This window comes from Sphaerodactylus townsendi, linkage group LG09 (assembly GCF_021028975.2).
Source record: "Sphaerodactylus townsendi isolate TG3544 linkage group LG09, MPM_Stown_v2.3, whole genome shotgun sequence".
Lineage (NCBI taxonomy): Eukaryota > Metazoa > Chordata > Lepidosauria > Squamata > Sphaerodactylidae > Sphaerodactylus > Sphaerodactylus townsendi.
Genome location: NC_059433.1, coordinates 52,281,066 through 52,296,520, shown reverse-complemented (window position 1 = coordinate 52,296,520; position 15,455 = coordinate 52,281,066). Strand labels below are relative to the sequence as shown.

The 15,455-nt window shown below is 43.0% G+C and overlaps 1 protein-coding gene across 3 annotated transcripts in view; it reads right to left on the bottom strand.

Moving 5' to 3' along the window:
* LOC125439145 (H(+)/Cl(-) exchange transporter 6-like) overlaps positions 1 to 15,455 on the bottom strand; it is a 73,627-nt gene that overhangs the window by 40,636 nt on the left and 17,536 nt on the right. For all 3 annotated transcript variants that reach the window (XR_007245487.1, XM_048508068.1, XM_048508067.1), the window contains 5 exons: positions 13,712 to 13,906; positions 11,640 to 11,737; positions 10,917 to 11,020; positions 9,659 to 9,830; positions 7,332 to 7,494 (listed from right to left, as the gene is read on the bottom strand). Coding sequence is in view for 2 of the 3 variants with exons in the window: in XM_048508068.1 (XP_048364025.1) it covers positions 7,332 to 7,494; positions 9,659 to 9,830; positions 10,917 to 11,020; positions 11,640 to 11,737; positions 13,712 to 13,906 (732 nt within the window). In the remaining variant the exon portion in view is untranslated. The remainder of the gene's footprint in view (positions 1 to 7,331; positions 7,495 to 9,658; positions 9,831 to 10,916; positions 11,021 to 11,639; positions 11,738 to 13,711; positions 13,907 to 15,455) is intronic.

The following is a 15,455-nucleotide window of genomic DNA, read 5'->3' as shown; positions in this document are numbered from 1 at the left end:
TCACTACAGTGATTTGGCACCGGATTTGGCATTACACAGTGATTTGGCACCAGAGTTTATAGCTCTGACTTAACCACAAACTGTGGCTAGGTACAAAAGCAGAAATTATTCAGAGTGGCAGCAGGTGAGGGATGGAAGGAACATGTAAGCATGATCACCCTGAGGTGTGTTCCCATAACACATCATGATTTCCTATTATGTATGCAATGTGCTGCTCCCTTTCTTCTCTCTTGGTACCATATCTCTCAGCATATACATTTGTTACTCCAATTTTTCTTTCTCCACCCAAAGCATTTGTCTCGTATCCAGGCTTTTCCTGTTTCCCCACCACAGAGTCATTGTAGAACTCCACTCAGCTGGGTCTGCCTTTGTCTTTTCACTCTCTAGCACTCTCCTGTTTCTATACCATCCTGCCTTTCTGCATGGGCACCCTTCATCTCCTTTTTCTGCATTTGCCTACCCCCCCCCATCTGCTCCCCATTTCTCATCTGTCCTTTCATGACTGCCAAAGATTTCCCTGCAACCTCTTTTATGTCTTGTTTCTCAGTGCCATCTCTTCACTGCTTTTTCTTTTTCTTTCAGTTCTTCCTTTACTGCCACTGAACTCAGCAAGCCATAGCACAAGAATAAGGATTTGTACTATTTCAAAATAAATGAAAGGAAAATGTAAAAAACTGCTTTTCATTTGCTGTATTTAGATGACAAAAATGTATGATTAAAAACAAAACATAATGGATGAATTCCATTTGTTCTTTCATTCCCCTACAGCCTGGCATGAGTTCTCTTTCTCTTCCTTTCAGACTAACTTTGTTGTGTCTGGCAGCTGTTGTCACAGCAGCATCAAGCTTTGGTCACCAGGCAAACTGTCATTGAGCTGACAGGTGGATGGGTACATGAGTTCTCTCTTCCCCTACTGCTTGATGCACCCTCAAAAATGTAGTTCTGTAGGTGCGCGGCATTAATATTTCTTTACACACTGCACACCCATAGCAAGGCTTTCTTTGCCCAGCAATTCATACTGAGGTGAGCCCCAGAAGTTGAATGCAGCCATCTAGAACAAATGGAGCCAAATTCACCGTGGATCTCTGAATCAAAGCAGAAAAAGACAAGACAAATCATGCCCCATTGTGGAGGTGGCTCAGATGTTGCCACATTATATATAGGAACGAGTCTCCTGCAACTGATGTAAAGAGCTCCCCTCGTGGGATTGCAATCAGCCGGTGGACCCTGTGTTGTTGTACAGTATCAGTGTATAGGAATGATCACAGCTGCTGGAACTATTAGAATGTAGGAGGACATGGAATTTAAGTTGTGTTTTACTGGAACTTAGTACCTGTGGGCAGAATTGTGAGCATGTTAATTGCGCCCAGATGTGCAGAGAGTCCATCTGGTAAATAACCACAGGACATGTCTTGGAATTAAAATGGGCCACAGCCCTTTATTGAGGCAGAAGCTGGGCAAGCAGGAGGAGCGAATCCGAGCAGCCGGTCAGTACCCATGGCTGAACCCCGGCACCAACCCCAATCCATATTGGGGAGGACAGAGAAGGTACTGGGTCACCTGGGTGCCCAACTGCTGTGGCCCCCTTCCTGCTGGGGTGTTGGGCTCAATTGCAGAGGCCTCCATGGCATGCGCCATAAGCCCGCCCCACCCCAATACTCTTATGGAGCCCCCATCCACAGGGAGGTACTGCACACAAGCTCAGCCTCCCCATATAGATGTGCTCCTCTGCCCAAACCACGAAGGCTGCAACAATATGAGCAGCAAAAACCCCTGCCCAAATAGGGAGGGAGGGTGGGTCAGTTTGCTCTGGGCGTCAAAGAAGGCCAGAGCAATCGCGTGCTGCCTAACATATAGGGAGCATGCTCCACCCCTTTCACTCGTGCATTACACGCGATCAGGCCGGGTACGGCTCAGCCGCCCAGCCAGCCCAGGGCACGCATGCTCACTGCTCCATAGCTCACCATGTGCCCTGCCCACTGTTGCAATTATGGCCCAGTTGATTCCAGTGCCGTTATTTCTGACCAATAAAGCTTCAGATCCTCATATATCCAAGATACTGTGTAGAGTTTCTAAAATAAGAGCTGTACTTCTCTATAGAAGTTATCATTGTTACTATTTTAGCTCATTCACTAGTGGAAATGGGAGATTAGTACTTTGAAGTTGCTGCTGGTGTGTGCTGAACTCAGCCAGAAAAGCACTTAATGACACCAACAGATGTTTCAGCCTTTTTGTAGCAGATGGAAACCTTTTCGATATTTTCATTTCCCAAGAGGAAATGCCAACAAGGTTGATCCAGCCACGACATAAACAACTGAAGCCATGCCCTATCCAGGAGCAACTATTGAGTTAATTTGTATTTCCCTTTTGTGATTCGAGCCATCATTCCTGCTGTACATGGATTTGCCACAGATATTCCTCTACCATTTTTATTCACCACTTCTAGCCAACACATGTTCATATTTTTCAGTGGTGCTTCCTCCCCTGGGAAAAAAGATCATACAAATTGTCTACATTACATTTTTGCTACTACTTTACACCCGTTGGAGGCATACATAATATGCATCTTATCTGCAGAGTCTAGACCAGGGGTAGGGAACCTGCGGCTCGAGAGCCGCATGCGGCTCTTCTGCCCTTGCACTGCGGCTCCACGAGCCGAGCTGCCGGCCCCATCCTTGCCCATCCTGCAGGCAGCAGGCAGGTGCACCAACTGCCCATGGGCGGCTGGGCTGCTCCGCGGGCTTCCCCTCTCGCCCGCCCCATTGGAGCAGGGGAAGGAGCAAGTCCCTGGCGGCTGGGGGCGAGCCACCCGGCTTCATCCTTGCCCACCCTGCCCAGGCAGCAGGGGCCCGGGCGCCTGGTGCCCCTGGCCCGGCTGGGCGCACTGCCCGGGCTTCCCCCTCTTACCCGTCCCACGTTTGAGCGAGGCGGGTGCTCTTGGCTGACCCGGCCGAGGAGAATGCCTGGGGCTGCTGGCCCCATCCTTGCCCGCCCTGCAGGCAGCAGGCGGGCGCATCCATGCACTTCTCAGAATGAGCGGAGTAAAAGGTAAAAAAAACCAATATATACAGTGTTATCTTTATTTTAAATGTCAAAAATTATTTGCGGCTCCAAGTGTTTTCTTTTCCCGTGGAAAATGGGTCCAAATGGCTCTTTGAGTGTTAAAGGTTCCCTACCCCTGGTCTAGACTGTAACCTGGGAAATCTGTGGAAAACGGTGATCGTTGATGTTGGGTGGATCTGATTGCCTCAACAGTTGCCTTGCACATTAGAAAATTATATTTCAGTGTAAGCTGGATCATTTGTTATTTGAATCCCTCCTTGTAAATGAAGATTATATTTGAATCCCTCCTTGTAAATGAAGATTATATAGCAGAGTTGTTACTTTGCTCTGCATTCTGTTTTATATTAGTTATAAACACTCAGTTGAACGTATAATTATTTGTTGTATAGTCAGAACTGTTCACAGCTCTGTGTGTGTGTCCGCACGCGCATGGCGTATGTGTGTGTGCGCGCAAAGTGCCATCATGTCACAGTCAACAATAAATAACCCAGCAAGGGGTTTCAAGGCAAGATAGAAGCAGAGGTGCCTTGCCATTGCCTTGCTCTTCTTTCCAAGTTTCAACCCTGCTTAGTGTCCGAGATCTGACAAAATTGGGCTATACCATCATCCTTCCCTCTGTTCACTCTTAGGCATCCACATTTCCAATGAAACGGCCAAAAGTGGTGGTGCTTCCCATTCATACTTTAAATCTGCTTTCATGCTTTCATTGTTGAACGTGGTAAATTGTCAGCCTTTCAGCTCTGGAGTCCTGAATACATCTTCAGGTTAACTCCTAAATCATTTTTTTTCTGAATATACAACACATTAAGCTGCTTAATACTAGTCAGATCATTGGCCTATAAGGGCAGTATCACCTATTCAGACTGGCAGTGGTTCTCTCTCTCCAAGGTCCAGGAAGAGATCTTTCACAACATGCATTACTTGATCTAGAGATGCAGGGGTCTGAACCAGGAAACCTGATACCATTGGCTTGCAAAGCAGATGCTCTGCCACAGAGCCCCTCCCCATTTGTTCTCATGTGCCCTATACTTTTGCACAGTTAGAGACTGACCACACCCAACCATGAATGAAAATGACACCTCTCTTAAGGCTTTGACATATGCTGACTAAACAAACATTGCAAACAATCCTAAGTAGTCCTATTTTTGATTCAAAGTAGGCCTACCTTACTACTCATTAATTTCAACGATAGTGTATTCCACCTCAGCACTGTTTCCACTGCCATGTCACCAAACTACTCTTGCTTTACACTATTTTCAGGACAAATAAAAGCCCATATCAATTTGCAGTCAAAAAGTTGAATGGAAAATGTTGTATTTAGTCTACCCAACTATCTGGCCCCAGAAACCAGGGCTCGGGGCTCACCTTGCCCAATTCTGATAAGTTCTTGGAAAGAACCATTTCCTACTACAATGTTCGCCAATGTGATGCACATCAGTAACATGGCCCCTACATGTGCACACTTTTTTCTTGGCCAAAGTAAAGAACCAGTCCTTGGTTTCCTCCCTCTTACTGTAGCACAATGTACTTCAAAAGAGCCCAGGATACAACACCTTTGTGTAAGCAGCGAGTACCAATTCAGAAAGAGTTGTTTCACATTAGGAAGGCAATTAGCTTGGAACTACCCAATATTTTGTGATTGGTCACAACCCCCACAGCAGGCATTTTGTGGTGGGGCTCAACAAAGTTGGGAGGACAAAATTCTAGTGCCTATGCTAAGTTGGTAGATGAATGACACATTCATTTAAATGTAAACAGAAAGAGGTATTCACATTCCAGCATCAAAGGGCTGCATAGGTCTTTTATAGCAAGATATATTTACTGTCTTGACCATGGAAGCAGAGATGAGGCAGAGCAGAGATGTAGCTGAGGAAATGCCCACCCCTCAGCTAGAGTTCAGGGCAGGGGCCAACTCTACTTGTCATGTTCAACTGCGCCCTTGCCCTTAACTCGGTAAGGGGTTCAGGGAAGGGGCGCAGTTGCGGGGAGCGTGCAATGCATCCCCACATGACCATCAGGAGTGGTGCCCAGGGCTCAAGTCCCCCCATGCTCCCTAGCTATACCACCAGGGCAAAGGACAGTCAGTGACAGGCTTTTCCACCGGTGGCATCCCACTTTTGGCATGTCCTCCCCTTGAGGCTTGCCTGGTGCCCTTAGTTTGCCAGGAAAAACTATTCTTTTTATGCAAGCTTTCAGCTCTTCAGCTAAAACTTTTTTTAAAAAAGCATTTTGCTGTCTCTTCTATACCATAGCTGTTTAGCTTTTCACAGAAAGCCAAATCAAATCTCTCAAAATCCTCTTTTCAACCTATCAGATAATAAAAGAAAAATATGTGCATTTTGTGATTTGAGGGCATTTCCTTCAAACTACAGCTTTGAACTTTCACATCGAAGCCCCACTTCTCCTGTAGCATTTTCTTTATTTTCAGTGTTTGTTAATTGAAGCACTTGCTTCTCAGCCAAGAAAAAAAAGAACCCGAGAGTTACAACATGCCACCTAGGGAAATTAGAAGTGCATTGCAGAACAGCCATGACTATTACTCAGATCTCTTCAACTGAAGCAGGGGAGAAGTTCTTTGACTGTTATTTGTACCCAAAGCTGAAGAGATCTATGGAAATTGTACAATTTCTGATCTTTGTATTACAGTGCTATATGCTGTTTTCCACATAAACACTAAAGAGTTTAGAGATTCAGTTTTCCCAGAAGCAATATTGAAAAGAGAGTTTAAATTATTTTAGTGTCCTATATAAGGGCTCAATTCTTATTTCACCTAGTCCTCTATATATTTAGTTTAAATAGTACTAGCAGTTTGTCATCTAAGAATACCACCAATTCAACTGCTCGATGGAAAAGGCATTTATTACTGGAATGCTTCTTTAACTTATTTAAAAGAGGGAGGGTAAATAATTTCAAATGCTTACTCCTACAAAAAAGGTTGCTTTTCCCTGGTTCTACACATTTATTTGAATTACGTAGGTCCAAATCCAATCTAGAGGTTGATGGGTGCACTTGAAGGATATATGACAGCCACTGGTCTTCCAGATACGGAAGGACGTAAAAGTCATCTCTGCTTAACAATGCAAGGGGCACATGCAAGGTCAATACTCCCCTGACCCAACTCACATCAACACATACGTAAGAGATACTCATTTTGGAATATGTGCTGTTGCTTGGGGTGGCTTTGAGTGCTATTGGGGAGGGGGGGTTCAGGCTTCCCTTTCACATCATTTTTGCCACAGGGAACAGCCACAGGACACTTTGTTCTCCCTTCTCTGGTTCCACATATCCTGAGTCACGTGATTCCAAGACAAGTGAAGCATGAGGAAGGTGCAAACAGGATGCCCTCTCCTTCCTCCACCAGCTATTTCAAATTATGTGAAATGGAAGCCTAAAGCCTTTCCCCCACCTTTGCAGAGCTGAGCAGCAGAGTGCTTTCCAAAGTGAGTACCCGCTATGTATGCATAGTGAGGTTGACAAATCTGGGCTGGGAAATTCTGAAGATGAGGGGGACCGGGGAGGGGAGGGATCTCACTATATAATGGCATAACCCTCCACAACAGCCACTGTCTCTAAAATAACTAATTTCTGTAATCTGGATATCAGCTGTAATTCTGGGAGATCTTCAGGTCCCACCTGGAGGTTGGCAGCGCTAAATTGTGTAGGCATGAGTGGAAAATCCCCAACCCGGTTTATAGCCCTTGTATCATTTAACTAGTAATCCAGAAGAGGTCAGCTCTGATGACCAGGAATTGAGCCTCCATCCTGCAGCAGATGAGACACCACTGATGGCTCTTTCCTGTTGCCTTCGAACCTCCTTCATCTTCCAAGACGGTCCTTACCAACTAACTTGACTAGATATGTTGAACAGCGGAAATGTTTGTTTTGTGGTTTCAGTTTTGCTTCTTTAAGAAAGCTGATACCCCTCTTATTTTGGAATTTTGCCAGAATCAAGGTCTTTAGTAGCTGTCACCAGCACTTGTGGCCAGTTGTTCTTAATGCTCATCAGTTGCTGCTGGACTCTCCAGACCCAGTTTCTAGAACTTCTGTAGAGTTCCAGCATTCCTACTGTTCACCAGAGTTCATTGCTTCAGGAAGACTTGCAGCTCAAAACTTTATTCCTGCACTTCCTTGAGGCCAATCAAATTTCCAGAACACAAAGAATGGACTTTTTTTTTCTTTTTCAAAATCTGGTTTTATTTTATACATTATAGCCATCGCCTCCCCATAATAGTTCTCCTTGCAAGTTAGTTTAATATTAAAAAACATACCATTATAACTGTGAGTGAAATAGTCAGCCTTGAAACACCACTGAAGAATGAAGCAGCTCCAACTGCAGCAAACAGCCCCGGATCAATCCATGCACCATATTCAATCCCAAGAATGGAGACCAGAATCAAGCCAACAATCCTGCCATACAATGCTCCTATATATCTGCAAAGGGAAAGAAGAAAATGAAGTCACTTTTCAGGAAAGACATGCAGTTTTCCTTTTTTCTTTGTGCTAAACTTGTGATAACACAGATTAACCCCTGTAAATTGGACATTCTGTCTTTATTTACTGGGATGTAGGGCAGCTCTGGTGTAAGCAGGGCTAGCTCTACTCCTATTTTCTGCTTTAAAAGAAATAAAGGGGAAAGAGGTATGCCAGCAATGGAGGGTAAAGTTCACAACCTTCATACTAAAGGTACTAAAAGGAAAGAGTCACAAGAATTGCAGGACACACTCTGCATTGTTTGCTATTTTTGTCATAGAAATACAACATGAGTCCTCTCATGCTGAAGAGCATGTAACATTTAGCCTCTTTAGAAATTGAAATATTTTCTGAAAAGCCTAAAAAGCGCTCGATCCGAAGACGGAGATCCTTTGGCTTGGGTCATGAGCGGGGGCGCGTAGGACTTTTCAACCGCCCGGTTGTGGGAGGGGCCTGTCAGCATTGGCGTGACCCTCCTCCGTCTCGCAGAACCTGGGGGGGTCCGCACCTGGATTCGCCTCTTTCCATGGAGACCCAGTGTGGCCCAGCGATAACCAGGTGCCTTTTTTCCATCTCCCGCCGCAGGCCCGGCGGCTGGCCCCCTTCCTCTCCCAAGCGGACCTAGCCACTGTGATCCATGCAACGGTCACCTCCAGGTTAGACTATTGTAACTCACTCTACGCTGGCTTCTTCCCTTGCGGCCTTCGATCCAGAGACTGAAACTGGTCTCAACATGCGGCAGAGACAGTTTGCTCACAGAGCCAGGCACCAGTTGGGACTCATATTCAGCCTGTGTTGCGCCGGCCACATTGGCTCCCAGTAGAGTCTCCAGATCGTTTTCAAGGTGTTGGTGTTGACCTTTTAAGGCCTTACGCTGGCCTGGGGACCCTTCTGGATCTTTGAGACCTCAGATCACCCCATATGTTCCCCACCACGGCCTCTTCGTTCAGCAGAGGCCAATTTACTAGTGGTCCCCAGCCCCTCGATGATGCGGCTGGCCTCCACACGGGCCAGGGCCTTTACAGCTCTGGCCCCGGCCTGGTGGAACGCTCTTCCACCAGCTGTCCGGGCCATGCGGGACCTTGGTGAGTTCCGCAGGGCCTGTAAGACGGAGCTGTTCCGCCGGGCCTTTGGAGGGACCAGCCGCTGATAGTGCCCCCCCTTTTTGGCTCCTACACCTGGGCTATAACATCTGTTGAGTCCTGCCGTTCCTCCCTTGGGGGAAGAATTTGATATTAGGTCATCGGGCGCCACCTACGCTTATATTTATGCTTGTATTTAAATGTTAATGTTTAGTTAGTCTCGCTGCTTTTATAAGTTTTAGTCAATTTATGCTGGTTTTATGATTGTATTTATTATGTGCTGTACACCGCCCAGAGCCCTCCGGGGACAGGGCGGTATAGAAGCCTAAAGTATAAATAAATAAATAAAAGATTACAAAACAGATTCATGGGAACTTTGTTGTGAATCATTATTGACAACACAGGCACTATCTAAGAAGAGCCTGGTACAGACACATAATTGTATTCCACATAGTAATAACCATGCAACGAGGGGACAATTTCAGTTTTTTTACTGACAAAATACTGTTGGTAGAGTGCTAGGGGGAAAAATTAAACCCCATAACAGAGGAAAGACCTCTGGATCCCACATAAATATGAAAAGTAACACATATGAGCTGTGCAAAAATCCTGATCACATAGAGAATACCAACAAAAGTTAAAAACAGGAATTCAAGTATATCTGTCATGCTGTCAAAATAATCAGATACCTTTTATCCTATCCTTGAAGCCTCTTTGCATGAATATATGATATTCAAAGATAAAAGCTCTGTATTAAGTTTGCCCTTTCTTTTCATACACCTGTTATGAAACTCACTTCCAGGAAGCCTTTCCATGAAAGAGGTTGCCATTCTCTTCTTATATCAGACATGTCAAAGCCAAACCCATTTTGTCCAATATAAAAGGCAGATGCTTTGACTGGCGGCCTTTGTCACTATCATGTTTACTAAATAATTAATGATTTTTAAGTGTAGACCTAAGTACTGCTGTACTTTACTGCTATCTCCAGATTTTGATTTTCAGCAGGGATAATTGTTTCCCAGAGTATTGCAGCCAATACTTACAACATCGGTATAACCAAACCACTGGCAACAGCAGCCCCCGCTGTCAAGCAGGATAACAGGAAATAAAATATCAGCGCAGTAAAAAGAGAGGCATAACCAAATTCCTCATGAGTCCCACGTCTGAATAGGTACATGATTCCTCGCAAGCCATTCTCAGCCAAGAGAGCAGCAGCTTTAAATAAGACAGAAGAGCAACAAAAGAAAATAACAGAAAAGCTCATACTGGTAAACTTAAAATAGAAAAACCTTACATTTCACCTCATTTTTTATATCTTTCCTGTGTAATTGGGAACCAAAGTGACTTCTAGCAATTAACAGTACAAGTACATGGGACACACTCACTAATACCACAAAAGCCAACGTTTTTCACAGTCTTTCACCTTAATCCTCACTTGCAACTTAAACAAGTTTAAGTACAAAGAACTGTTTTTGCTTCTACAAGAGGCTAGCTCACCTCCAGCCAATGCTGTGGAATAATCCACCGCCAACCTTTCTCACCTCTACCAGGCTGCAAGGACATAGGAAGATGGTGCCCACCCTCCTTGTCCTTCTCCATGGCAGCAGAAAGATACCACTAGCTCTTCTTGCCTGTGAATGGGTGACGCACAATGGTGTCCATCTTCCTCACTACCACACAGATGCAGGAACATAACCTGTCTCCTCCCTCTCCCCCCATATACAAAGGAGGAAGTGCACACAGTGGAGGTTCAGAGGGGCCACCTCCCTGACCTCAAGATGGACAGAGAAATCAGGTTCCCTGCCGACTGCCCACTGGAACAGCAGGTTCTTCATTGGGCTGAATCCAGTGCTATGGATGGGAGGCCAGGCATAGGCCCAGGCCCCCATTGCTGGTTGGTCTTGTTACACCAGTGATTCCTTAGGCAACTGCCTAGAGCCACCTAGTGGACAGGTTATTCTATTACAGGTCATTCTATTACATTTTCTTGTCTCTTCCACACCATCTCCTGTTATTTACTGCAAGCTCCTTGAGGGCAGGAACCTATCTGCTCGTTGTTCAGGAAACTCTGTCAATCACTGTATATACACTGATGGTTTAAAAATTATAGTCATATTCAGATTCAGTATTTTCTCACAGATATTTAGCCACTGTCCTAGAAAATCTTGGAAAAGTTTGCTATGTCTTGCTAATGTCCTCAGAAATGCTTACATAGCTCTTTTCAGAATTAGAAGCTTTGCTCAGATCCTGGCCTGAAAGGAAAATAATTACATATATTCTGTTAAATGTTTTTGTACATACCTTCATTAAAGGTTTGATTTGAATTTTTCATTAAATCTGGCCCAATCTGTAATTTTGGTGATGGACAATTATATATTGAAATTTGCCACTTGACTTGGCTTATGCTTTAAAATCCAAAAGAAAATAAACCATATTTATTCATGAGTAAAATATACAACGCTTCTACAAAATACTATTGAGTTGTTGTAGAATCAGTGCTTTTTTTAAAAAAAACTGACTTATATGTATGACTTTAAGCCTGGAGTTAAATGCCATATAGTAGGCAGAATTAGTAATACAGATATGATATATAGTGGATTTTTTATTTCTATTCTGTACCCAGAAGTTAGTCTCTACTTCTCTACCCAGAAGATACCTCCGCTTTTTTTGGTTTCTTATGCCACAATCCCTCCAAATGCTAGCAACATTACTCATTTGATGACTCCAGGTTTATCATTTGGCAATTAATAGGATGGGAAAGAAGGGAGGGATTCCCTGCCACCGTAACAGTTTCATGGTTCCATAAGTCTGTAACATCATTCTGAAAAGCTGTGTCTTTTGAGTATGCAGTGTACATCTGAGGTTTGTACATATTTCATGTCCTGTGTTCCAGTATACAAACATATTCTTGTGTTTTATGGAACTTCACTGAATCTTCCAGCAGGGACCTATTCTTAAATTGTAGAAGCATTATCAGTGACACCTATAAAATATAAAAAGGCTTGCATTTATTTCATTACTTACTTTTCTGTTTTACTGGTAAAATCAAACATTGGCAGGATCTTGACTGGCATACAGTGAAAGAAATAAGGCACATAAACAGTTGCAGTAATGGTCAAAACCTGTACACCCGTATAAAAATACATAAGGTAGAAAACAGTGAACAAAAGGTTAGTTTAAAATGAGCACATTCACCCATTGAAAAGAACACATGCACATCTTACAAACATGTTCATGTTTACTAAATCTGTATCATGTAATCTTGAACTTTACATTTAATATAGTGTCAGTGTTTCAGATAGGTGTATTCCTGTCCTTAAGAAATCAAAAAATCAAAGGCAACCACCCAACACAGAACTAACTTTTTGAACTACTTCTGTATTACCCTTAGAAGTTGATGTATGCAAATGAAATGAGCTGCTTCCACACCAGAATTATTTTGCTGATGTGATTCTGTGTGAAACTGCCTGGAAATTAAAGACAGCCGAGGACAATCATTTTCTCTCCACCTGTAGCGGTCGTTTCCCATTCACACCTAAAGTGCTTTGAAGTTCCCTCTGTGTTCTCACATGATCCTAAAAATTATCCACCCACCACATTTTATTTAAATTTGAGGAGTATGGGTAATGTAGCACTACATAGATATATTATGGCATTTTAAAAAAACAACTTTTAAATAAAACTCCACCTATTTGCAGACATTACGATGATCCCCTCCCCCTCCCAAAAAGGCAGGCTGAGTTTTAAATTATCCCCGTTTCTTTTTGTTTTATTTATTTATTTATATGAGTAACACAGATAAAAACAACACCTTTAAGAACTTTTAAAAACCCTCAAATTTGCAGAGCCTCTTCTCCCCTCTGCCTAAATGGCAGAGAATTCCCTTCTATTATGCTAATTATTGCCAAGACTTGCCTTTTACAGTCAGCAACAAAGTAAAAAAGTAACTGACCAGTAACTGACTAGTTCTTTATGGAAATTCTGCAATTAATTTCTTTGTTCTGCAAACCCAAGCAACTGTTTTTGCGGATAGTGTCCCAAACTGGAAGTACTGCTTTTTTACAGGTTTAAAATAACAGGTTTTTTGGTGTTTTTTTTTAATGGAAAGAACAGGCTGCTAATGGTTAGTGCACAAGCAGAGGATGATGTCATATGGGAACATGGAAAAAAACCCATTCCAGCTGAGTGGCTGAAATGTGGAGAAATCCTTAGTGTGGAAGCAGCCATATAGGTGTGTTGTGTTCTATATAGTTAAAGGTATTTCAACTCCTTCAAAGCTAGAAATAAATAAACATTAAATTTGAGCAGTTCAGCCTCAATTAACAGCATGCAAAGTAAATTGTTTTATTGTTGTAAGTTGCCTCAAACTAGTTTGGAGAAGGCAGAGAACAAATTTCTAAATAAATTACTGTATTTATTTGAAACAAAGATGATCCCAAATACAAGATGCCCCTCCCCCTAAAAATGTTACACCAGGTTTTTACAACCACCTCATCTTTTTGATTACATACCTGAAAAAAGTTGCATTTGAGTATATATGTATATATATAAAAATCTATCAGTGCGTTTTTCTGCTGACAGGTAATCTACCAAACTACTGGACTGATTGCTGTGAAATTTTCACACAACATCGCATTCGCGTGCGGTCAGGTTTCCATACTGTTTTCGCACCTCCTGTTGTGTACACGTCACAACTGTGCCAGTTATTGTGTACATGCCTCACCTGTGACAGTTGGAACCACAGTTCTGTTCTGCAACAGCGCCATCTGCTGGCCGTCAAAGCAACACCCTCTGATACAAGGGAACCAACCATGCCTTCCTTGAAAACCACTGCCTTATGGAGTGAAAGGGATGGGGCAGGCCATCTTCACATGGCCCACCACCCTAGCGGAGGAAGGGGAAGGTGAGGGAGCATCAGTGGTGGGATCCAAAAATTTCAGTAACAGGTTCCCATGATGGTGGGATTCAAACAGTGGCGTAGCGCCAATGGGGCTGTCTGCTCATCCTTTGTTTTTCATACCCAGGTTTTCATTCTCACTGAAACTAGAGCAAATATGACTTTTGGAACATTCAACAAAATGCCATTAAATACTTACAAGAATCAGCACAGATTCTAACAGCTTGGCTGTTTTTCTGAGGCATGTTTTTGGAATCATGCAGAAGAACCACATACGTAATTTATTAATCTTGATATTCAGGAAAACAAAGAAAGCTCCTAAAAGGCCCCCAAGTATTCCAAGGAAAATGGCTGGAACAAAGGCCAATACACTCATATCCAGTAAATTCTTAACCTGAATTGAAAGAAAAAGAAACAACATGTTCTATGAATTTTGCCATTTAGTTGATACATAACAGCCACTGTGTAAGAAACAATATGAACAACAGCTTAGCAAATAAGCAGTAATTAGGTGTATAAGAAGCAGATTGCTCTTGTAATCAGGACCAGATCTACATTTGTAAAGGGGGCAAAAGTACAAATTGATGGCATGTGTGTGTGTGTGTGTGTGTTTATATATATAATATATATATATATAATATATAATATATATATATGTGTGTGTGTGTTTAAATATATAATTATATATATATATATAATGCCCCTCTTTGAACCCCTCTGCACACATAAAAACCCAACCCAAGTTTTTCAGCCCAGCCTTTTCCTTGATTTTTTTTAAAGATACAGCACATTTTGACATGGGAAAAACCAAACACATCTCATTCTCATTCTCAGCCTGATAAAGTACAGCCCAAGAAAATTACTCGATCTGGTAATTATGTTGCTAGAAGCTAAAATGGTTAAATGGAAGCTACTGTACTATAGTCACTGGAAAAGACACCCTAGTAACAACAACATTACTGAGGCAATATTGAAGACAGTAGAAAAAGAGGAAGGCCCATCATGAAATGGAATGAATGACTCAATAAAGGAAGCCACGGCCCTCAGTTTGCATGACCTGAGAAAGGCTGTTAACGAGAGCACGTTTTGGCGGTCGTTGATTAATAAATCAGAAATGACTTGATGGCACATAATGCACATGAATAGGCTCTCCATTCTTCTTGTCCTCTCACTTTCCCAAGATCTTTGTGGAAGGCCAAGCCTATCAGACAGGCACAGGTCTACCTGTGACTTTTGACAAAGCCAAGTATAACACTGCTCTGAGTTTTAAATTGGTAGGGGAGGAAGAGAAGAGCCTGTCCTCTTCTCCTCAGCCCCATTCAGCTCCAGCTGCTCCAGGGCTTGCAGTGCCTCAGCAAAGTGCAAGGCAAGGGGATGGGATGGGAAAGAGGGGCATATCAGACATTCCAAACCATGAAGGGTCAACAGCCCCCCAAACGCTTCTCCCCTTGTGAGTGTTTAGAACATGGTTTTCAGGAAATACATTTGTTTGTCAGTGCTGGCCAGCAGATGACTCCATACCATTCAATGACTGAAGCTCTATGCCAATTTTACTACAGAGCTTTATCATACATGAGCTGAGCTCTTGTTTAATTTCAAAAGATTATGAATTTCCAAACGCTGTTTAGGTGAGCAGCACAATACATGGAATCCTGTACTATAATTTTTCAGTTTGAAAACAAAATTAAGTCTTAACACAGGCAGGGATACCAACTTCAGCTTGGGAAATTCCTAGAGAATTGGGTGCAGTGTCTGTGGAGGGTGGTGTTTGAAAAAGGGGAGGAGTTTAACAGGGATATAATAGCATAAAGCCTGCCTTCTGAATGTTCCATTTCCCCCAGAGGAACTGATGTCTGTAGTCTGGCCCCACCTGGAGGCCGGCAATCCTAAATACATGGGATTTCTCCCAGACAACTGCATAACAGAATATATGAAACTTGATA